Source organism: Physeter macrocephalus, chromosome 16 (genome assembly GCF_002837175.3).
Source record: "Physeter macrocephalus isolate SW-GA chromosome 16, ASM283717v5, whole genome shotgun sequence".
Taxonomy (NCBI): Eukaryota; Metazoa; Chordata; class Mammalia; order Artiodactyla; family Physeteridae; genus Physeter; species Physeter macrocephalus.
The window spans coordinates 21922318-21947935 of NC_041229.1; the positions used below are offsets into that span (position 1 = coordinate 21922318).

The window sequence follows — 25618 nt, forward strand, 5'->3', positions numbered from 1 at the left end:
GTATATATGTCAATCCCAATCTCCCATTTCATCCCACCCTCCCCTTCCCCCTTGGTATCCATACGTTTGTTCCCTATGTCTGTGTCTCTGTTTCTGCTTTGTAAATAAGATCGTCTATACCATTGTCTCAGATTCCACATATATGCGTTAATATGTATTTGCTTTTCTCTTTCTGACTGACTTCACTCTGTATAACAGTCACTAGGTCCATCCCCGCCTCTACAAATGATCCATTTTCGTTCCTTTTTATGGCTGAGTAATAGTCCATTGTATATATGTACTACATCTTTATCCATTCCTCTGTTGATGGACATTTAGGTTGTTTCTATGTCCTGGCTATTGTAAATAGTGCTGCAATGAACATTGTGGTACATGTCTCTCTTTGAATTATGTTTTTCTCAGGGTATATGCCCAGTAGTAGGATTGCTGGGTCATATGGTAGCTCTATTTTTAGTTTTTTATGGACCCTCCATACAGTTCTCCATAGTGGCTGCATCAATTTACACTTCCACCAACACTACAAGAGGGTTCCCTTTTCTCCACACCCTCTCCAGCATTTATTGTTTGTAGATTTTGTGACGATGGCCATTCTGACTGGTGTGAGGTGATATCTCATTGTAGTTTTGATTTGCATTTCTCTAATAATTAGTGATGTTGAGCATCTTTTCATGTGTTTGCTGGCCATCTGTATGTCTCCTTTGGAGAAATGTCTATTTAGGTCTTCTGCCCATTTTTTGATTGGGTTCTTTGCTTTTTTGATATTGAGCTGCATGAGCTGTTTGTATATTTTGGAGATTAATGCTTTGTCAGTTGCTTTGTTTGAAAATATTTTCTCCCATTCTGAGGGTTGTCTTTTAGTCTTGTTTATGGTTTCCTTTGCTGTGCAAGAGCTTTTAAGTTTCATTAGGTCCCATTTGTTTATTTTTGTTTTTACTCTCATTACTGTAGGAGATGGGTCAAAAAAGATCTTGCTGCGATTTATGTCAAAGAGTGTTCTGCCTATGTTTTCCTCTAAGAGTTTTATAGCGTCTGGCCTTACATTTAGGTCTTTAATCCATTTTGAGTTTATTTTTGTGTATGGTGTTAGGGAGTGTTCTAATTTCATTCTTTTACATGTAGCTGTCCAATTTTCCCAGCACTTATTGAAGAGGCTGTCTTTGCTCCATTGTATATTCTCTCCTCCTTTGTCAGAGATGAGGTAACCATAGGTGCATGGGTTTATCTCTGGGCTTTCTATCCTATTCCACTGATCTATATTTCTGTTCTTGTGCCAGTACCATATTGTCTTGATTACTGTAGCTTTGTAGTATAGTCTGAAGTCAGGGAGTCTGATTCCTCCAGCTCCTTTTTTTTTTTTCCTCAAGATTGCTTTTGTTATTCTGGGTCTTTTGTGTTTCCATACAAATTGTAAAATGTTTTCTTCTAGTTCTATGAAAAATGCCGTTGGTAATTGGATAGGGATTGCATTGATTTGACAAGTGTTGTTTTCTTCACACAGGTTCCTCAGTTTTGTTAAGGTTGGGGCAGAAAGGGGCAGGAAGGGTTGGATGCCAGTTGAGAATCACTGACTTGAGCAAAATGTTGGGCAGCAATAATTAACAGTTACAGGGGACACCTCTGCCTGAAACTCATACATTTAAAAATTACAAGATAATGCAAAATACTGATACTTTATTGGGATTGAGTCATTTCCTCTACTTGACACCAGACAGCATGCTCCCAGGATCTCACGGGTCTTTATTGATCTGCAGTCACTAGAATTTGACTACCACCTAATTTCATACAGCAGATGAGAAAACTGGGGTCCAAAGAGGGTCAGTGTGCTGCTCAAAGTGCCATGGACAGTACCTAGCACAGTTGGAATTTGAATCTAGGCCTCTTGACTCCTAGCATGTCTCTAAAGGTCAGAATTTTTACAAAATTTGAAGTAAAAAGTTTCCAAATTAAAAAAAAAGAACTGGCTTATGTAGCAAGAATTACTGTTTAGTTAACATAACCCAATAGTTTTAAAACTCGAATATAACTTTAATGTCCCACTCAAGTGAATGTGGCAGTCACACAAACTTAGTAAACGGAAGCAGACACACAGATTATTCAGTGAGACACTGGCTCAGGTACACACGGAAGCTTGCGGGCTCACCTGTGATGAGCGCGTCAGGTCGGGACTGCTCTTTCCTCCAAGCAGGAACAAAGACGGTAACATCCTTGTGGCCTCTTTCCAAAAACCAATCCACTGCTAATTTTATTCCACGGCAGGAAAAGACTTCTTTGTTTCCATGGCTAAAAGATTATTTTAGAACACTTAAAACACAACAAAACCTAAATTTGACTCCATTAATTCAAATTTGTAAACAGATGTGATAACATAATTAAAATATTAATAAGAAATTCAAATTTAAGATAGAGGTTTATGGCTCAGAGAAACATTAAGATAACCGAGGAGTGGAAAATCTGTGAAGAACAAAAAGAAAACTGGGATGATTACTGCGTGAAGAATAAAGAAAAGGGAGTTTTCAAATGTGAGGTTGTAAAGGTTAACTAGTTAGAAAGATACAAGCTCATTTTGATAGGAGAGGGAAAAACGGGCCTCAGCCACAGTGAGAGTAATTTCAGTCAAATGTAAAAAAGAAGTCACATAGAAGAAAAATCTGTAAAAACAGTGGAATGGAATACTTAAGAGTTTCTAAAAACTCTTCCTTTTCAAGAGTTCGTATGTGTATATTTCAATCCAGTGATTAAGCAATGCAGGTGACCAATGTAAAACAACATACACACATGCACTCAAGTGAAAAACTTAATGCTTAATCTCATACAAGAAACACTTTCCCTCCTTCAGTGAAAAGACACTTGGTTTCTATTTAACAATATTGTGTTGCACAAGGATTAATGATGACAAAAGGGCACTCAAAATTGGATTAGCAGTTTTAGTGCCTAAAAGAAAATGCCCAACTAAAAGTGTAGTCATTCAATAAATATTTATCTAGCACCAGGCTCTGCTTGTGTACTTTAACCTAATAATTCAAAGTAACACTATTCTAATGTTTTAAAAGAAACAGTCTCCTGCTTTGAATGCAATAAGTACACTTTTTTACAGTTTGAGCACTGAAGGCTCCATTCTTATCTATAATGGACACAGACATTCTTTATTCTTGGGCTAAGGTGCACTGAATGGAATAAGGTAAGTAAATGCTCTGTTAACTTTTAGCACAAATCAAACATTAGGTATATTAATATGCTGTTCTAGTGGTCCCCTGGGAAGCACTAAAACTATCTAAATATGACTACTCATGTTTGAAGGACAAAACAGAAATAGACCAACTTGCTTTATAGGTATTGAAGGCTATAAATGCAAACCTCAGAAACTGTTTATGTTCCATAGACCTGTCCTAATGGTCTGGGGCAAGATTAGAGGTGAAATCAGATGCACTGAAAGTCTCAGAGAAAGGGATAAGGGAAGGGGGAGTTTGAGGCACATTTTCTTGGAAAGAAGGGATACCTGATGGCCTCAACAATGCCCCAGCAAATGACACAGAGTGATGCTAGGTTTCATGGAAAATACTGAAATTTAAGCAGTCTTCTGAAAAAATATAAAAAATGATGGCTGGGGCTTCCCTGGTGGCGCAGTGGTTAAGAATCTGCCTGCTAATGCAGGCGACACAGGTTCGAGCCCTGGTTCGGGAAGATCCCACATGCTGCGGAGCAACTAAGCCCATGTGCCACAATTACTGAGCCTATGCTCTAGAGCCCGCGAGCCACATCTACTGAGCCTGCGTTCCACAACTACTGAAGCCCAAGAGACCTAGAGCCCGTGCTCCACAAGAGAAGCCACTGCAATGAGAAACCTGCACACCACAGCAAAGAGTAGCCCCCACTCTCCGCGACTACAGAAAGCCCGTGCGCAGCAACCAAGACCCAATGCAGCCAAAAATAAATAAATAAAATAAATAAATTTATAAACAATAAAAAAGATGGCATTCTCTTGTGAGAATATATATTACTAATTATTCCTAAATACAAAACTCAACTTGCTAAGACCCAAGTATATTTTTATTTTGCATTAATGCTTTGAGATCTAACTGTATTATGCTTTGCTAGTCACTATGACATTTGGTTTACTGAGACTTAAGAATTTAACTGTTTCTGGCTCTAAAGAGAGGACTGCATAAGCATTTTCTTCCAGGTGACTTCACTTGGTAAAGACAACCATCACATTTTACTGTAGAAAGAGAAGATTCCATCTTCTAACTAAAGAACTTTCATAAACTGTGTGTAAACAGCAAACCACTTACAAACATGGGACAAAGATTCTACAGATGCTAACCCAGGTATTATACCATGTGCGACAGTGACAACAGGTTGTTCCCATTATCCGCTCTTCCCCTCTGCCCACAGCCCCGCACCCCCTTCCCACAAAACCTCCTAGGGAGAACGCAAGCAAGAGGATGAGAGGCACCACACTGTGAATGGCAAATAGAACCATATCAACTGTTGATGGACCCACATCAATCTCTGATTTTGTTATTTGAGAAAAAAATACCTCCCCAACATTTGTTTAAAAAACTGTAGTGAAGTTTTGTTATTTGCAGCTAAACACATCCTTAACTGCTACCTTACTCAAACCATAAACCGACAGAAAACTCTATTAATATCCGAAAAATATATATTTTAAGGCAGAAACATTAGCAGGGGTAAAAAGTTATTACATAATAGTAAAAAGGGAACAATTCACAAGGAAGCTATAATAATTGTGAACTCAGTGTAAGGCAAAAGATCACGGGATGACAAGAAGAAATGAACAAATCCACAATCATACTAATTGACAGGCGAAGCAGAAAACATTTGGTAAGAATACAGACAAGTGAAAAATCGATTACAGGTGATCTAATGGACATATACAAAACCCTGCACAAAATTAAAGGGAAAACCTTTTCAAGAACACATGGAACAAGAACACGTTGGCTGTGCGCTAGGCCACAGAACAGATTTCAACAGACATAAAGAATCTATCATACAATGTTCTTTGACAATATGTTATTAAAGATTAGTGTTGCTACACACCAGTAAACCAATTTAAAATTTTAATTTTAAAAATGACGCCATTTTTAATAGTAACAAAAATGAAACAGATCTAAAGAAGAAAAGATATCCCAAGAGCTTTATAGAGAAAATGAAAATTGAAAACCTGTTTTAAAGGGAGTAGGAGAAGATCTAAATGAAAGGGACAATATACCATTTTCATGCATGGTAAGACTCAATGTATGAAGATGGCAATTCTCAAATTAATCTATAAGTGCACTGAAATCCCAATAAAATTCCTGAAAGGGTTTTTTTTTATGGAACTTGAGAAGCTGATCTTAAAATTAGTATGGAAAAATAAAAGGCCAAGGATAGTTAAGCAATTCTGAAGAACAAAAGAGGAGGAACTTCCCCACTAGCTATCAATACTTGTGCATAAAACTACAGAAATTCAATCGGTGTTTTACTGGCAAAAATTAAAAAACAGAAAAAATATAACAGACAAGTGAGCCTAAGATCTCTCTCTCTCTCACACATACACACACGTGTGTATAAATGATAAAAGTGTCATTACAGATAGATGAAGAAAAGATGGATCCTTTAACAAATGGTACTAGGGCAATTGATTATTTATGTGGAAAAAATAAAATTGTATTTTTACCTCATACCATACATAAAAATAAATTGTATATAGATCAAAGATTTAAAAATGAAAATACTGTAAAACTTTGTAGAAGAAATTAAAGGAGACATTCATGTCAAGATAGGGAAATTCTTCTTAAAGAAGACACAATCACATACTATCAAGGAAAAGAATGATACATTTGAGCACATAAAACTTCTTTATGAAAAAGACTCCATAAAAAAATAAAAATGCCATAGCCTGGAAGAAGGTATTTGCGATACATAGGACTGATAAACACTAGTACTCATAATACATAAAGTACTCCTATACATTGAGAAGGGTAACCAGTTTTTTTTTTTTAAGGCAATAGATAGGAACAGTGAATTCTCAAGAGAGGAAACCCAAATGACCAACAAACATATGAAAAGATGCTCAACAGTGAAGAAATGCAAATTAAGCTAAAGTGAGACACCACTTCACACCCATCATACTGGAAAAAATAAAAGTCTGCAAACACCAGATGTTGCCAAGGATGTGTGAAAGTAGGAACTCATACATTACAGGTGGGAGTATAAATGGCATGACTATTCAGGAGAGCAATTTGGCAAGACTTTATAAAGGTGAAGGCGTGTTTTTTCTCAAACATAGTAATTCCACATCCAGGTAGAGTAAAACCCCACAGTAACTTGAAATCAGATTTAAAGCAATCAGCAGTTGGCCCAGCCTCAGATCTCACATGGGGGCAGGCTAATGTCTTCTCCTCTATGGGTGGGACAGAAAGAAGCAGGCAAGTGGGGATGTGTAGGGTTGGTCCCTGGGTGTCCAATACTTCCCCAGCCAATCCTCTCCTGATCAGGCCAAACAAATGAATGCCAACTAGGAAATCCCTGGAATGGCTGCTGTTGTCTTGGAAGTCCCTGCTAGCTGCCAAGGCCCAGAATCATCCCTAATAACAGTAAAAGCCTGAGCAGACAACTACCTGGTGGCTCCAAACTGCAGGTGGGACTTACAGACTGGGAGAGGCTGGGGGAGACTGAATCTGACCTAACCTTATGAGGCGTGTTGAAGGATGTGACTAATCATATGTTCTGGTTACTATATAAGGGGCAAGGGTAGCAGGCTCTGATAAAGAATTATAAAAAGAGTAAGCCTGATAAAAAAAATTATGAAAAACAGGATGTCAGAGTGAGCACAATGTAGCTACTGGTGCAAATTAACTGTCTGTTGAGTGTTTACTAAAAGAGTAGGATGATGTTTACAAACTGTAGCTCTAATTCCATAAATAGAGAAGAAAATTCATTATAGCTCTGTAGCCACCTTACAGGCTGTATCGGCATGCATTTAGGGTTTTTTTTCCTCAGTAGTAAAAACAGCTAGTTTTATATTTATGAACTGGCATGTTCCTGTGGGCCTCAATTTCTTTGATATTTCAACAATTTGGCAATAAGGATGGTATACCTCAAGTGAGTCCTGCTGGTGAATTTGTTAGAGGGTTTATAGCCACCTTTGATTAGGTTGGAGACCCTGGATGTTTGCTAAAAAGTGTTCCTTTGATTACTTTGGCTCAGTGAGATTGGTTTCCCAGGGAAAATGCCAAACTCTCACTGCTAATTCTGAGTTCCTGCTGAGCAAAATGGGTAATAGAGGCTTGAAGGTTGCGTGTGATTCAACACTGGCTTTAATGCAGAAAATATAAGGAGCCTGCCAGAAGGTCTCTTTCTTAAAGGGCTTATTTTACTCTGTCATGTTTTGAATAGGCATGTTTATAAAAACCCTGCTTTGCAATGGCCAGAGGAAGGCTCATTTGAAGTAGACAAATTGGTATATTTACACAGATTTTTAGAAAAACCCGACTTAAAATAAAAGGATTATGGGTATCTCTGGATCTCAGGAAATAAATGAAAGAATGAACTGGACAGCCAGCAAGAATGAATTAAAAAAACCGAAGGAAGAGATTAAGAAACTGAAAGCACCTGTTTCTCCAGGCTCTCAACACTTCTCTGCTATTGCTCCTTCTACTCTCTTTCACCCTTCTTCGCCTTATCTGGGACCTGGAAAGAGGAGAGGATGCCTTCTTGGACAGATGGTTCCCAAGGACTTCAGGATCCGGGGCTAACTTCCCTTTGGAAGAGGGAGAATTGCCAGCCTTATTTGAATGTTCTGGTATGGACTCCGCCTCCAAGACTCCCCCTACACTCAACATGCAAAACATAGCTAGGGAAGCAGAAATGATTAAGAGGAAGGAACAAGGAGTCTGAATATCTGGATAAGAAACTGTCTTAGAATTAAGGCATCAGGTTGGCAAATGGTTTCCCTGATAACTTGGAGGGAAGGGGAAACAAAAGGAGTCAGGCTTTTAAATTGCAAAATGAGCCTGAAACTATAGTGCCATACAAACCAACTTAGTTTTCATCTCAGTGTAGAGAAAATCAGCCTTCTCCCTTTGGAGCTACAGGGATTCAAATACCCTTTAGAAGTTACCCAGTACTGCTGGGTGGATCAGATGTGGTAAGGGTACCACATCCCTTTCCCCTAGCTGATATCCATCTTAAGAGTTATTTTCCAGTGCCCTGGAAAGATCTGCAAAAATGTGCCAAGGTTTTCTACAGCATGTTTTCAGTTTACAGCCCTGTGTGTGAGGATGGACACTGACTGTAACTTGGAATGTTGCCTTGGATGAGTCTGCTTGACTAATGGAACAGGTGTGATGGGGCAAATGGAGTGTCATGGCTTCAGGCACCTTCTGCAACAACTCTGGCTGCTCTTCAAACCTAGGACACCCATTGCGAGGCACTGCTGATGGCAGACTTTGCAGTCTTTCTGCAAAAGGTGGCCTGAGAGAAGCTGCAGTGCTGCTGCTGCATGAGTCCCCCAGTGATTTCCATCAGTCGTTCACCAAGGCATTTTCTAAATGAATGGGGATGGATACAGGGGTGGATCAGAATAGACTCTTAATCCTCTCCACTTCTGTGGTAGCCTTGTTGCAAGCACAAGTTAGAGAAAAGGTATCTGTATGTCAAAAAATAGACAGTTTCTCAGGTATTGGCAACAGTAATCCAGTTTGGGGGAAAAAATGGAGAAAGGTGAAGCCAAAAAGAAACTCAAGATTGCAGTGTTACCTGCCTACTTATTCACACAGGGAGCAAATACTTTTCTGGGGCTACCAACAAATAAGTTAGGACTTGCCGATGAAAAGTCAGTATGTTACTATTGTAAGAAGATAGGATGTTGCCAATGAAAAGTCAGTACGTTACTATGGTAAGAAGACAGCCAGAGACTGAGGAAGATACAAGGGATGCTACCTATGAAACTTTACCATCTCCATCAGGAGACACCCCCTCTCCGCTTGAAATCAGACAGGAAACAATTAGCAAATGGTGCAAACTAATGAGCAAAACTGACTTAATAGAGGAGCTTCAGAGCTGGGAATGGAAAAGCCTTACATATGTTTCCTTTTCCTGCCTTAATATTTTCCTGTCCTTTCTTGTAGATACTGGAACCATGCATGTATTCTGCAATTTCTACTAACCTCTCGTTTCACCTACATCCAGAAAAACATGTAAGTTGTGGGTATCTCTGGACAACCTTCTACCTGTTCTTTCTCATCTGAGATTCCTGAGCAAATAGGTCCTCTGTTGGAGGAACATGCCTCTCTTGCCCCTTAATTCTGTTCATCTGTTGGGACGAGATCGCCTGTATAAACTAAAGGCTACCATATTCTGGACTCCAGGTAGAGGATTTTTTAAGCTCCTGGGAGACAAGCCACCTGAGTTAGTGAATATGTGCTTATCTATACTGAGAATAAATATGTGCTAGGGGTCTGCCATGCTATGGGCCAAAGTTTGAATAAGAGGTTTTCTAATATCCCACAACTAACATGTCACGTGCAAAACTAATTGCTGATTTATTAGTCATTGCAACTTCCCAAACAGATTTCTGTAATTCATTGTAGATGTAGAGCTTATTCCAGACAATAAGATGAAATTAATTTGCAAGCTGTGAAAAGGGCTACTAAGGTCTGGACTGGGGTAACTGAAGCCGCATTTTTTTCTATCCAGGGACTCTCACTCGGAGTTTCAGACATATGCACCTTCTAGTGAACTAGAAATTGGAAACTAAGGGGAGCTAAAATGAATACAAATTATCTTGACAAACATATTCTTCATAAGATTTTCACTATCATAACTTTACTATTCTGTAAATTCACTTTGTCTTGTATCTAATGGGATTATCTTTAATCTCTTCATATATACTACTGCAACAAATTTGAAAACCCCTCAGTTCTACTTTTCTGTCTTCAACAGAAGGGCAATTCCATAAGCACTCAAACTAATATGATATTTGCTAAATCTTATAAAAACTTCATATATACTTCCCACTAGAGAACTGAAGTACACTTGCTTATTATGTGCCATTAAATTAGTCACCTGTGATGGTTAACAGATTACAAAGGTGTATTTTGCAATGCAGAGAAAAATTCAGGGAACCACACACTTTAATGTAGATTGCCTCAATACAGGACCTAGAAGAGAGGGACAATGGGTGAACCATTCCATTTGCTGTGTCTAGGAAACATAATTTCATGTATAATACTTTGTTAAGTTATATACACACATATCATTAACTAGGTTAACCACAGGATAGAAAGGGTTATTTTAGAATTATAACTGTTATATTCCCGTGACAGACAGGAGCAAATTGAAAAACATGGAGAAATCTAACAAGGGAATGAAGGCATCTATTAAAAGGGACTACATCTTTTTAATTCTTTTCATGGCATTGGAAAAAAAAAGAGAAATAAGGAGTCTTTTCCCAATTATCTTTTATTTCCTCAAATTTGATTTTGCTCAAGTTTGCGTATTTGCTTTGAATTAACATATTACTTACAATGCTTGCAAAGAACCTTGGAAATCACAGCTGATTTTTATTTTCTTATATTTATGTAATAAGTATATCCCTTATATGATCAAAGGAAAGCCATTCTTAAAAAGTTTTTCCGTAACTCATCTAAAATCTAATTGTAACAATCATACATAGAATGGCATGTTTAGTACTACTAATAGTAAATTAGCACTACTAATTATTATGACAGTATTAGTACTATTAATACTACTACTAGCATTACTACTAAATAGAGGTGGCTTTTCATGAGTAGGCCAACACAGTGAAAATAACAGTGTCTGGAATTAGACATGAGTTTAAGTATTTTCTTTAGTACATTTCTGTGTGACCCTGTCAAGTTACTTATTTTCAACCTCAATCGTCTCATATTTAAAATGGAGATAATCCCGCCTACATTACAGGGGTTGTGAGAACTGAACAAGGTAACATCAACAGAGCACTGAACAGAGTGCCTGGCACATAGAAGACTTCAACAAATATTACTGCCTTCACTTTCTCATGTCCCTTTGGTCCTAATTTTTAGAAAATGGAAAAGAGCTTGCTTTGGAATGAAAATGAAACCAGTAAATCTTTAATAGCTTTAATCTCACTACTGATGGTAAACTGTGATTTTTTAGATCAATGTGTTTGATATGTGGAGATCACTAAACAGTTTTAGTTTTTTAAAAAAAAACAAAAAGAGATCAAGGTATCAGGGGACTCAAAAAACAATCCATTGCTTTTTTATAACATTCCATATATCGTCTTTTATTTAAAAAAAAACTTGACCTACAAGTTTGCTACACCCTTCACTGGAAGATTCAAGTATGATTATAAAACTTCTGTGACTTTAATGGGTCATTATATCAAACTGCATATAATGATAAGGATACAAGTTTGTCAGTGAAGTGCCTACAATGAACAGTATGAGCAAAATGTATCCTTTTAAACTAGAAAACCGTATTTGAATCTTTAGTACCAAAGTCCTTTAAGTTTAGATATAGTTAGCTTATATAATTATATTATATTAATATAATAATAATAGATATTTATCGAACACTAAATTATTAATACACCTAAGTGCTCTTCAAATACTTGATGACTTATTTTTTCAATTTTTAGGCCTGATTGTACATAACCCATGTTGTATACATGAAAATAGATTTTAATTTTAAAGAACTTTCAAATACTAATGCATTAGCAATGTTTAATGACTGTTAAGAAGAAATTCTCCTACATCTATCTCATTTCCCTTAAGCAAGGAAACAGGAGTACAGCTGGATATCATCTTCAATATGGAAATAAGAGAATATTTTCCTTCCTATTATTGTAGTCTAATTAAATTTCAAATTGTGTTTAAGAATCTATAATTCCATGTGCTGACTCATGGGCATCTAGAACTTTTTCTTTTATATTGAAGGCTCATAACGAGTGATTTATGCCTATTTTGTCACTCTTATAGCTACTGAACTTTTAATCTCTGATCTCATTCCCACTACACCAAGATCACTTTGAACCTAAACCTAGTGGTCAGGATGCAATATACCCAGAAAACTAAATCCCTTGTTACAGATAAACTCCCTTGTTATAGATAATTTAATCAGGTCTATCAAGTTGTGTTCCAAATAGAAATCCCAGAGGCCCTTCTAGGGAGCAATGAAGGGAATTTTTAAGTGGGAAACACAGCCCCCACTTATACCCTCCAATTCAAACGATACTATGTTTTTGTTTGTTTTAAATACTGGGCTCCCTTTTAAGATTTGCAGTATTGTACCACTTCAAAGGAAAATAAAAGTCTGAAAATTACTGATTTAGGACAATGAAAATTTCAACACCAAAATTACAGTGGAAGTCTTAACATGAAAGTTTATTATTACCCTCCAGTTGGTACAGACACAAGAGCAGTGTGGCCAAGAGAATTTTGAGAATGGGAAAGGATAAGGAAAAAGGAAAGTAGAAAGATGTCCTCACCTTATAAGGTCCATAATTTGAAGCCAAAATCAATAATAGGAAGCACATCTAGCTAATCTAGATCCAGGTGGGTCATTAGTCTAAAGATGCTGAACAGAACATACCTGTTAAGTAGATGTAATAATGTCTTCAATATTAAGACAGGTAGAAAATGTAAAACTCGAATCACTTTTTTCCTATTATAATTGGGTGAATTTTTCCATTTCTTACAATCACTAGTTAGGTGATTTATAATTAACTTTATTCATTATGTAATAGGATTATTAATATTGCTATTTCCTAGGTTAGGGTTTAAATAAGCATATTTGAGATAACAGAAAAGTTTATTGACCATTGGTCTATGAAAATTCATGAATGATGACAGGTAGAAGTATATACTTAGGGTTATAAAGAGATGCAGTGGAACAGAACTAACATCTGTCTTTGTCAGACTCCACAGTGATATAATCAAACAACAGAAAAAACTAGTTTTGATTCTCTGATTCCTTTCATATTACCTAAGGATTTTCTTTAAAACAATAAGAGAAATGGGACACTGCCAACTAACCTGTAAGTAGTACCTATGACACTGACACTCATCTAGAGGGAAATCAAGCTGTCTTTTAATTGACGTTAAGCCCCCACTAAGTTGCAACTTAAAACACATTTCACTGACAGGTTACCCAATAGAGGTATAATGTGAACCACAAATATAATTTAAAATGACCTAGAATAGCACATTTTAAAAAGTAAAAAGTAGGTGAAATTAATTTTAGTAATATATTTCATTTAACTCAATGTATCAAAAATGATCATTTTTACACATATTCAGTATAAAAGTTGTTATATTTCACATATTTTTGTACTAAGTTTTCAAAATCTGGTATGTATTTTACATTTACAGAATATCTTAATTTGGATTAGACACATTTGAAAATCTCAACAGCTGCATGTGGCCAGTGGTCACTGTACTGGACCATGCAGATCTACTGCACATAATTTTGATACATTTTTGTTGAGAGCCAAAACCAAATTTGAATGAACCCTGGCAAGCTGTAGTCTCACACCTGTAATCTAAACCAAAAACTTGGACTAGGTGTCCTGGAGGATTTTATTAACTGTGAGACAGGGCTGTACTAAAATGGTAAACAGGCAACAGGACAGCAAACCCATCAAACAATTGAAGGCAAGTTTTGGAGCCCAGGCAAGATGGTCTTCAATATTCTAATTCACACTGAAAAGCGTTCTCAAGTCCATACAACTTCACAAACCAGATTAGATACATAAAAGCCTTTGTAACTTCAAAAAGATTAATCTAGATAAATAAATCCTATTTATACAGACTGCTAAATTCTGCTCATATTTTATAAATATATAGGCTTAGCCCACAATTCTTGATATAAAGAAAAGTTGTTCCAACTTGGGCATTTTTCTGTTCATATTCTGACTATATCTGATTTCTGTTCAAACTTTAAGAAAATGACTTCAGTGATTTACCTGGAGTGCTTTTCTACACCCCAGTTAAGATTCAGATTTATACAACACCAGCTGGTTTCTAACACGAGTCTTTTTGAGGGGTAGGGGTCGAGCAGATGGTTGCTTTATTTATGTACTCTCTGCCATTAGACTGGTATACAAAAGCAATATTCTTCTTTTTCCAGGAGTTGTCCACAATTTAACTTTTGCATACATTTTCATATATAAGTAGGTCTCCTTGTCTGCAGTCTTAGTGCTCAAATCCTTCTCTAAATTTCTCTACAGAGTGAACTTTCTTAAAGGTAAATGTGATATGCCACTCTTCCCTTGCTTAAATTCTTTTTGTGGTCCCCCGTCATTAACACAGAGGCAATACAAGCATGGATCCTATTGGTCAAAAGTGGTCCACCTGAGAATTTTAGCAAACAAAATATCTACTCTAATACTCTGCCCAAACATGCAGCAATAAGGCCTACCCACCAGTTAGGAGATTTTATCTAAAGCCAAAAGCCTGGATTCACCGACCAAGAGAGAGGACTTGCAATGACAGGGGAGTCAGGGTGGGGAGGATCTCAACAGTTTGTTCATATCAAAAAGAGAAGGCTGGTTTGCCTAGCTTCCATCTCATGGAACTGTAGAATTTGTGCTACACACGGTGTAGACGTAGTGATGAGGCTCTGGGTTTTCTCTTGTTCACCACTCTTATTTCACATATTTGGTAGAAGCTGAAGTAGAAATATGGAGATATAATTTTAATGAAGTCAGGTGACTATGTCATGGAAGCATACTGAAGAAATCAAGGACTTTTAGGAATCCAAGAGCACCAACATCCAACTTACACTCCCATCCCTGACGGCTCACAAGATGGTACTTTGTTAATGGCAGAACAAGTCATCTGAACCTAAAACTACGGGTAAATTAAAACACTGGACTCTCTAAAGGAAAAATGAATTTAAACTATTGGACACATGTGGATAGAGAATAATTCTATACTCCATTGCTAAACTACCTCAGGTTTAATAGAATCAGATTTTGAAGAATTGTAAAGCTAACTGGAGGAAATAAAAATCACAATATCATGAGAATTTCATTTCAGAAATATGATAAATATTACTTATGCTTTGTTTCTGTTTCTAGATCTGGAGTATACATTTCACGGTATACTTATATTATGAAGTATCTGCCCTACTATGGAAAGAAGCTTATTTGCTGAATGACCAATTTGCTAAATTACTGAGAGATTTTTTTTGTTTTTCCTTTTTTTTTTTTTTTAAGGTGTTTGGGCTAGGAGTTTATTTATTTATTTATTTATTTTTGCTGTGTTGGGTCTTCGTTTCTGTGCGAGGGCTTTCTCTAGTTGTGGCAAGCGGGGGCCACTCTTCATCGCGGTGCGTGGGCCTCTCACTATCGTGGGCTCTCTTATTGCGGAGCACAGGCTCCAGACGCGCAGGCTCAGTAGTTGTGGCTCACGGGTCTAGTTGCTCCGCGGCATGTGGGATCCTCCCAGACCAGGGCTCGAACCCGTGTCCCCTGCATTAGCAGGAAGATTCTCAACCACTGTGCCACCAGGGAAGCCCGTTTTTGCTTTTTTAAGAATTAAAATTAACTGCAGCTTTTTGTCAGTACTTGTTAGTTAGTCCAGTTCCACTAAATATAAATTTATTCTGTTTCATATTTCAAAAACCAAGTACTTTTGTGCAAAAGTTTAGGGCTTTATCTAAACTTATTAGTTTGCTGTTTTCTATTTTTGAATACTTATGTCCTCTTTGCTCCTATACCTCACATTGAAATAGCTATCACAAATTATGCTAGACTACGGTCTAGGTATTTGTCAATTTTGAATGAACTGCTTATTCAACAAACTTACCCAGAACTTCTATCAATGTGGCACATTTTTAAGAGATATTAATAAGCTGAAAGTAGATGCATGCTTCCTGCAAAGCAACACAGGATTCCTGCAATTTTGGGACCTATGCTGTATATTATGGTTATATGGCTTGTCCCTGGGCAATTTTGGCGTCAACCAGACCTAAGAGCCCAAGTCTTCTTTATGAAGCTGTAGAAATCATTGAAAACAATTGATGATATAATCATAAAGAATTAAAATATACCTATAGATCATAGGATGGACTGCTAAACTGCTGTTTGTTAAATGTTGAATAAAAAAACTGAAAAACTGGGACTTCCTTGGTGGCACAGTGGTTAAGAATCTGCCTGCCAATGCAGGGGACACAGGTTCGATCCCTAGTCCGGAAAGATCCCATGCGCCACAGCTATTGAGCCTGTGCTCTAGAGCCCGCGAGCCACAACTACGGAAGCCCACACGCCTAGAGCCCATGCTCTGCAACAAGAAAAGCCACGGCAATGAGAAGCCTGTGTACTGCAACGAAGAGCAGCCCCCGCTCACTGCAATAAGAAGCCCGTGTACTGCAATAAAGAGCAGCCCCCGCTCACCGCAACTAGCAGCAACGAAGACCCAACGCAGTCAAAAATAAAAATAAATTTATTTTAAAAAATCTGAAAAACTAAGTTTTCATTACATTAGTTATTATGTTCTGGATTAAAATACAGAATCTAGCTCTTTAATGTAATAATAACTGTAATTTACTGAGCACCTACTACATGCCAGGCACTTGGTATTAATTATCTTTAATTCTAATAACAAGCCTGCAAGATGAGTTCCTCTTTTTACAATCCTGAAAACTGAGATTGGAGAGTTTAAACAAGTTACCCAGAATCACAAAGGTAGTGCGTAGAGAATTGTTTTTTAAAGTCCATTTTGGTAATTTTAATAAAATGCCTTTCTTTCCTACTTTTAATTTACATCTAAAGAATCATTTATATCAGTTCCACTGCTAGCATTTAAATGAAACTAAAATATATTCATCTTATATGTGGAATATATCTGCCTGAGAAATCAGAAAGGAAATAAAATAGTACTCTATTCTTAACTCATCCTTGCATTTACCTATTATAATTTATTATGATGTATATACATTTATTATATAATAGGTTTGCTAAAGTAACATGAGTAGGACATTAACTTAAAAAGTAAAAGCATGTTTGCTATATTTTATGCAACAGGAAATGGGTAAAATCTCTCTGCATTTTTGTTAAATTAAGATTTGAATCTGAAGTAGATATGCATTTCTAAATGACTTTTATTACTTTACGTAGATCTCATAAGTGGCAGAATGTAAAAGTTTACTATGCATTTCCATGAGTTCTGGCACTTTCAAAGTTATGGACGTGGTACGACATTTCATTGTGACTGACAGTATAACGCTGCTATAATAAAATTTCCTGTCAACTTGCTCTCTCCTGCAATGCCTGAAGCATCTCAGGTTACATGTCAGATTAAAACATATGATGTGCATTGTCCCGTCTTTATAGCAAAAGAAACAGAATGGGGCCAAAATAGCTTGGGGGTGGAAGTGTTTTCTAATTACATATAGTAGATTGTTTGAAATGCCTTAATTATGCCATTTATTTTTGTATCTCATCATGTGGGATAAGTAAAGTTTAGAGTTTTATGCAAATTTTCAGTTATCCAAGTACTTTTCACTTGCCACTGGGAACTAGGTTTCAGTCATGTGAGTTGCTCCAACTGTGACATCATTTATCTAAATGATATCCATTAAAAAAATTCACTTCTATGGGCTCTAAGTTTTATAAGTCTGATGCTGTTTTTCCCCTCCAAGGTGTTCTTCTGACTACCCCAAAGTGTATTTACCTCCAATGCCAAATTCTCTATTTGTATTTTGATTGTCTCCTCCTTCAGAGAACTTTGCTTCAAAAATTAAACTCTCATATTATTGCTGTTGTGGAGACTTTTTCCCCATCCCCTCAGCTTATATAGTTCTGTTCTATATTAAACTAAAAATCCTTTCTCAACTCTTACTCCTCTTTCTTTCCTTCCTCTGTCAACTTTCGAGAATAACAGTCTAGCTCTATTCCTTCATTTCTTGACATCTTGTAACTGGGTTTCTATCTTTAACACCATATGGCATTCTTGAAGACAATGATTTCCTGGCTGTCATTTCCCTGGATCTTTTTTTCAGTTCTACCCACAGGATACTCTCTCCTTAAAGCCTCCGCTTCCTTGAGTTGACGGCATTTGTATGTCTCTTGGTTTTACTAGCACTAAACTTTTTTCTAAGACTGGTATTTTTCACACTACTCTTTCCCTGGATCATCAGTTTCTTCTACCTCTCGACCTACTGATATCCACACTTTCCACGTTGAATGGTTCTTAACACTGGCTATGCATCAGAAATACCCTGGCGCTTTAAAAATACTATACAGTTATTTGGGCTCTACTATACCCCATTGAATCAGATTCTCCAAGAGTTGAGCCCTTTAAGAACCTCTCTGGTGCTTTTGGTATATGGCTATGGTTGTAGGTGTTTCTCCAGGAACTATTACCTTCCTTCATAACTCTCTCGCTTGGCAATTCCATGGTGTTTTGGGCTTTACTCATTATCACTCTGCTAAGGTAACTGTTCACTAGTTCTGGATTATTACAAGAAAACAAAATCATTTCATGGCTAAATTTGGGAAAGATTAGACAACAGAGAGGTTATTTTACTGAAGGACTTCTCAAGGTTGTATGTACACTTCATACCTCTATGACACTTAAGGCCCTTTTTACTCCCTCAGAAAGGGTTGTTTGCATTCAAATTTATCTCCTATCTCCTATAGTCCACCTTAAATATCATGGCCAGATTATCAGTTTAAGGCACAGCTCTACTCTTGACATTACCTTCCTCAAAAATCTTCAATTACCTTTGGATTGGAGCCAAGTTTAAATTCTCTAGCTTGGCATTGAAGGCCTTGGAAGATCTGGCTTGAACATTTTCAGTTTGTTTTTACCGTTCATTATGATGAAAAGTGTATAGACTTTGAAGTCAGACATATTTGGGTTTGAATTATGTTTTACCTTGGACAAGTAATTTAAATACTGCAAATCTCATTTGCTTATAAATGAAAGAAAGATAACCTTTCCATCAGGTGGAAGCAGTATTATTTTGAGGATTACAAGTTGGTCCTTCTCATACTCTATGCAGGAATGCTGCTATCACCTAAAAAACAGTGGTTCTCAAATTTTAGTAGGCATCATTATTAGTGGGGGTATTTGTTACAAAAGGAGATGGCTGGGCTACACCTTGATCTAGACTTGGTAGGTCTGTGTGTGGACTTGGTAGGTTTCTAGAACTATACTGTCTAATATGTAGCCACAAGCTACATGTGGCTATTAAGCACTTGTAGTATGGCTAGTCTGAATTGCGATGTGCTATAAGTGTAAGATATCTGATTTTAAGACTTAATATGAAAGAAATAATGCAAAAATATCTCATTAACAATTTTCTTATTGAACACACATCGAAATAATATTTTGGCTATATTAAGCTAAATAAAATATATTATTCATATTAATTTCACTTGTTTCTTTTAATTTTTTAATGTAGGTACCAGAAAATTTTAAATGACATATGTGCCTCACATTACATTTCCATTGAACAGCACTGCTTTAGAATGTACACTAGTTAGAACAAGTTCCCCAGATGATTCTTTGATAGCTATCCTCAGGTCACCTTGAGAAACAATATATGAAATGTTAAGCTTTCTGAAAGAAGAACTGATGCCTTTCCATATCTTTATATCCCCACAGTATTCTGAACACTGTGGGCAGTTAACTATATACTAATTGAATTTAGATGCACTTTACGGTTTCAGCCATCAAAATCCATAAAAAAATTTCTCTGGAAGCTTTGCTTTTGTTTTTTTCCCCCCAGTTCCTAAAAAATTATTTTTGAATTACATTTCTTAAATGGAACAAAACAACCCCTGAAATTATGGCTTTGATTTGTTCCTGAAATCAATAAAAATAATTTTCTCAAAGAACTGGGATTTTATCTTATGGTTATTTGACTTTGTATAGAAATAGGTCATTTATCTCTCTAGGTTCCAAAGTTATTCAATATGATCATACTCAAGTTCTTCAATTAAAACTAATGTTTAACACTATACCGGGAATATATGCTAATTTTTATACCATAGTAATTTACCAGATGAGGGGGAAAAAAAAAGACGTAACTAGGGAAAAGGAGGTCTTTTATTTAGGGACAAATGAGGTAAGAGTGGTTGACCGCTCTGGAAGCAGAGAGAGAACTAAGAGAGACACAATTAGAAATATGGAAGCTAATGTTGGGATGCAGAACCACCTTGACGTTAATGACTGTTAGAAAAGAAACAGTCACAAAATTAGAAATATGTTTTAAAGATTGTTTGGTAATAATGAGTGAAGATTTCCCCACTTACCTCATCGCCACATTGCTGCCATCGATAACTATTGGTCTCAGATTTTCCCCATCATCTGTTACAATCTCTTGCATTGGAGATTCAGACCGCTGAGATTCCAGGGAAGATGTTTCCCTCATTATACTATTAATTGTACTAACTGTTTGTTCGGCCTCACTTTTATTTCCAAGTTTGACAAGTTCTCCCAAAATATCATTGATTAAAGCATCGGTACCAAGTTTGTTTAGCACAAGCTGAACCTGTTCTTCAGAATAACCTAACTTCAGTGCAAACTCCAGTTTTGTTTGGTACTCTCGCACCACATCAGGGGGTTTCCTCACTTCCTTGGTTGGCTGAGACTCTTCAGGTTTAAAGTCTTGCAAAATTTCACTGCGTTTGAGTATGTGAGGCTCTAAACACGGAGACCTACATAGTTGTCTGTGAGTCTTGGTTAATAAGCATGGCTCTACTGAAATGCTACTCAATTGTTCTGACTCATTATCAGAATTTGTGCTTTCTTCAGAGTCACCAGAGCTCGCATTCTCTTCAGACACCTCTTTTTCTTCCTTCCCGGAATTAACTTTATCCATTGTTGGTTTTTCTACCATTGACCAAGGTACAGATGTACTTAAATGTGGGTCAGTGCTCTCCACATAAAGGTGGCCTAGGTCATGCCCCAGATGATCCTTCAAGCCCATGAAGCTGTTATGTGTACTTGACTCCACTTTGCTGTTTTTTCTGTATTCTTGAATGCAAAGCACCCCGTATTCCTAGAGAAAAATGTAAAATATTTAGAATTTCATATCTACTGAATGATATTTCAGTATAATTTCTATTTCAATAAAGAAGTTGGGAGAGAATTACCAGACTATTGAATATCAACTTTGTTTTGTCTACATCCTCTCATCCCTTATAACACCCTTCCAAGATAGTATCATGTCCTGTTTTTCAGATGACGAAGTTTGGAATTAGAAAAATTACGTATTCCCTCCAAGGCAACAAAGTAAATAAGTAGTGGAACTGGACTTTTTACCCAGTTTTGTCTGACTCCAAAACCCTTGCTTTCCCCACTATATCATGCTGCTTCTCAATCCTGATGGAAGAGATTTTCCCACAGTTAGAGAGGCCTATGTTTCTATAGTGACACACAGAATATTATTTAAAAAACCCTGTTTTAGATGTGCTATGACAGGTTATGTACATTTTCTCTAAAATAATTCACAAAAATTTGCAAGAATTCTTTTAAAGAGAAAGCCATGTGAAAAGGAAAACATTAACTTATTATAATTTAAAAGTTATTGTTAATTTGGATCAAGCGTAACAACAATCTAAAGACTTTCAAAAACGATTTAGAGTACTACTGCGATGAAAGAGTACACATTCTACAACAGCCAACAAGGAATGAAATAATTACAAAGTGAATTATATTCCACTTAAGAGATGAATAGTTTTGCCCTAATAATCTTTATTTTGTAAATCCTGAACACAGTAACAGAATACAACACTGTGCTACCCTTATTAAGTGCCAGGGACTACAGTGTATTTCATTCCAGCGGAAAAAGCTCTTATTCTATGCACATTTATAGAAAGCATAGGAATGGAATATTCCTATAATTATATTTGCTGCTAAATAAAGTTAGCAACAAATAATTAAGTATACTGAATAAATGTTATCTTAATTTCTTGAATTTTATGGCAGAAAATACTTCTGTATTATATTAGATAATTTGCTAATTATTATCTGCATTTGGTTAAAAAGTCATCTTTTATTCTACTTTTCCCCTGCAGGAATGCTTCTACTGTTTAAAATGCTTTGGCTGTTTTACTGTTTTCCTAAAAGTCTACTGGGAATAATTGTTATTTCTCTACCAGGAACAGGTTAGCAAAATAAAATTATTTTCTCTTGTGCTTCATTGTAAGGACTATATGCACATCAGTAGTTTACTTATTAAGGCAATTCCAGTGTTTTAGGCATGAATAACATTAGTAAGCCAGTGGTAGCTGAATATGAGACTGTCATAGAACACCTATTTAAATAACCTAAAAAAGAAAATTGGAAAAACATTTTATTCTACAGCTCCTCAGCATCTTATTCACACTAGAAAGGAGTTATTATATAAATGTTAAGAGAAAATGCTAAGTGATTTTCTAAGAAGTTGCACATTTGAATGCATTAGAGTGAACTTATCAGAGAGTGCGGTATTTCTATACAATGAAATAAATTGTATTAACTATGGTAAATAATAGAGAAGAGACCATGGAATCTTTAGCTTGATAACAGTACACTTAAAATTCCTTCAGTGTAGAACTCCTACACACTTCTACAGGAGTTTCTTCAGTTTTATCCCTTGAGAAGACAGATAAATTTAACATCATTGTTCTACTAATATAGCATTCATTAGTTTTAAAGAAACATCACACTCTCCTGGCTCCTGACTGCACAACTGATAAAAAGAAATTTTCCTTGGGAGACCTCTATATCCATCTGCTCCATTATGAAGCTGTAACCATTTCAATTTTTTTCTATTAATATGGATATGCATGAGCCCAATTATTAGAATTAAAGGAAGCAGTTTTGAAAGCAAATCTTAATACTCAGTGATTTATTAACTACTGTAATATACTGACACCATAATGCAAGCAACAAATCACAACAGCATCCTAATAAAGGGATACAGTTAAAAAGAAAAATCTGCACTGTGGCCTTGGTAGAGCTCCCACCAAAAGTACCTTAAACAAGGAAAACCTATTGGAAGCTGGGCTGCCCGGCAACCAGAGCTGGTTGCTAAGCGGCACTCTTTTAACGTGCCATCATGAATGCTAGCACAGTAAAAGAATAATTTGGTATGAACAAAAGCCTATAAAAGAGACTGGGACTTAAGTGCGTCTGGTTTACCCTCTGAGAACAATGCAGCTGCCAAACCAATCTGGAAGCTCCGACATCATTGTTCTGTAAACCCCACAATCTGCTCTGACTGCAGGAAGTGTATTTAACGGGCAACATTTTTGATCTCCCCTGAAAAGTTTAGATTTTGCATAAGTGCTGTTGTGAGATAATTTTTCAAGATAATGACTCACTGACCAAATCCCTGAATTGAACTAAGAAATATTATTTTAATATTGAGCTGTAGTGTTTTTCTTTTGGACTGTTTTAAACAAGATTAATACTTTATGAAAAATAGAGCCGGTGGGGAACATTAGAATGAAGTGTTATGTTTAAAGAATAGTGAATTCTTAATTTTCACATTTTTCAAAGAAGCAAAACCAGATATTATAAAGTTTTTAAACTGAAAATTATCCACCCTAAAAACTTATTGGGTTGGTCAAAAAGTTTGTTCGGTTAGTGAATACGCTGTTCAATAAAGTTCTTCATGAACATGAAAAATGTCTGCTATTTTTACCTAAAACTGAACAAACTTTTTGGCCAACCCAATATTTAAATCTTTCAGTATCACTTTCAGTCTAATATTAGAAAAGTGTTGGTGACACTATGTAAATCTGCTTTGCTATGTAATTTTATTATATGGCTATAATGATTAATTAGGGAGAAAAATGGGATTATCCATTGTTTGCTTTTTATAATATTAAACTAGATAAAACTCATTTGCATTCAAATGTATTTAGTGAATACCACACACCTTGAACTTGTGATAATTAATATAATTTATATATACTATTTAAATATAATGTTTCCAAGTGAGCTAACATGATTTTTAATATTAGGTATAAGTGTAAGCTTGATTTACACTACTTCAAAAAATGTACACCTAATTTTGTTAGGCAAAATAACTTTTCTTTTAAAATATTTTGGTTGAACTTTTTTTCACACTGACAGGCCTCTCTTCATCTTCCAGATTTCACTGGATAACTTTCTTTGAGGTAACCAATGTCATCTTGTACTAAACAAGCAGTTAAATAATTTTTAGTTCCTATAAACCAACAGACTATAAGGACAAATAAGTTCAATTACCAGGCCTATAAGCTGCATATATTTTCTCCATTACATAATATAAATTTGAAATAACTTATTCTTATTGACTCAAATGGTAAAGATTTGGTTTTTAAAAACTTAAATCTCTAAAATGCTTCCTTATTCACTTGTAATTAGTAAAAATCACCCTTCACATACATACAATGGAATATTACTCAGCCATAAAAAGAAATGAAATTGAGTTATTTGTAGTGAGGTGGATGGGCCTAGAGTCTGTCACACAGAGTGAAGTAAGTCAGAAAGAGAAAAACAAATACTGTATGCTAACATATATATATGGTATCTAAAAAAAAAACAAAATTGGTCATGAAGAACCCAGGGGCAGGACGGGAATAAAGATGCAGACCTACTAGAGAATGGACTTGAGGACACCGGGAAGGGTAAGGGTAAGCTGGGACAAAGTGAGAGGGTGGCATGGACATATTTACACTACCAAATGTAAAACCGATACCTAGGGGGAAGCAGCAGCATAGCACAGGGAGATCAGCTCGGTGCTTTGTGACCACCTAGAGGGGTGGGATAGGGAGGGTGGGAAGGAGGGAGACGCAAGAGGGAAGAGATGTGGGAACATATGTATATGTATAACTGATTCACTTTGTTGTAAAGCAGAAACTAACACACCATTGTAAAGCAATTATACTCCGATAAAGACGTTAAAAAAAAAAAGATTGCCCTGAATTAATATGGCACTAAAAAATAATTGTGAATATTTTGAAATCATTCAACAAAAAATTAAATTTAAAAGCTGACAAGTCTTAAGATATAAAAGCTGACAAAAATATCTTCAAAGGCTGCAGTACTACTTAATGTAATGTGTAAAACTTAACAAGGAATTATTACATCTTAGAACAAAGAATGGTATGTGATCTTTATTTTTGTTCAGTGCCTTAAAAATGATCAATATAAAAAAATGATCAATATAACTTTGAAAATAATTAGCAAAGACTACAATAACAACACAAAATTTACTATTATATGCAAAGGAGAAAACACTTTTCTCCTTACATTTTTAAATTAGACTTTTAAGTTTTGCTTAAATTTTTAAATTAGACTTTTAAGTTTTGCCATTTACTGAAATGCAAACGCATATAAATAATCTTTAAATTAATCAACTATTAACAAGAGTAATTTTCCTCATTTCATGAAGCAGCCTAGACAAAGTTTCACACACAAAGTAGGTCAATGTTTATATTCCCATAGTTATCAAAAAACTTCAAGACTACGGCTTAACTTTTAGGTTATCAGAGACCTATTATAATTGGCCTTTACATTAGATTCATGAACACAAAAGGTACTGCACTTACAGAGCTTTAGATTTCCTCCAAATATTGTACTAGAAACTAAAACAATTTTTCTTGTTGAAGGCCTAATAAGTTAAA

The 25618-nt window shown here is 36.0% G+C and overlaps 1 protein-coding gene across 2 annotated transcripts in view; it reads right to left on the bottom strand.

Moving 5' to 3' along the window:
• Positions 1 to 25618, bottom strand: part of ZC3H12C (zinc finger CCCH-type containing 12C) — a 65547-nt gene that overhangs the window by 11240 nt on the left and 28689 nt on the right. For both annotated transcript variants that reach the window (XM_024131254.3, XM_024131255.2), the window contains exons 2-3: positions 20270 to 21018; positions 2141 to 2280 (exon numbers count right to left, since the gene is read on the bottom strand). In XM_024131254.3, the coding sequence (XP_023987022.1) occupies positions 2141 to 2280; positions 20270 to 21018 (889 nt within the window). The remainder of the gene's footprint in view (positions 1 to 2140; positions 2281 to 20269; positions 21019 to 25618) is intronic.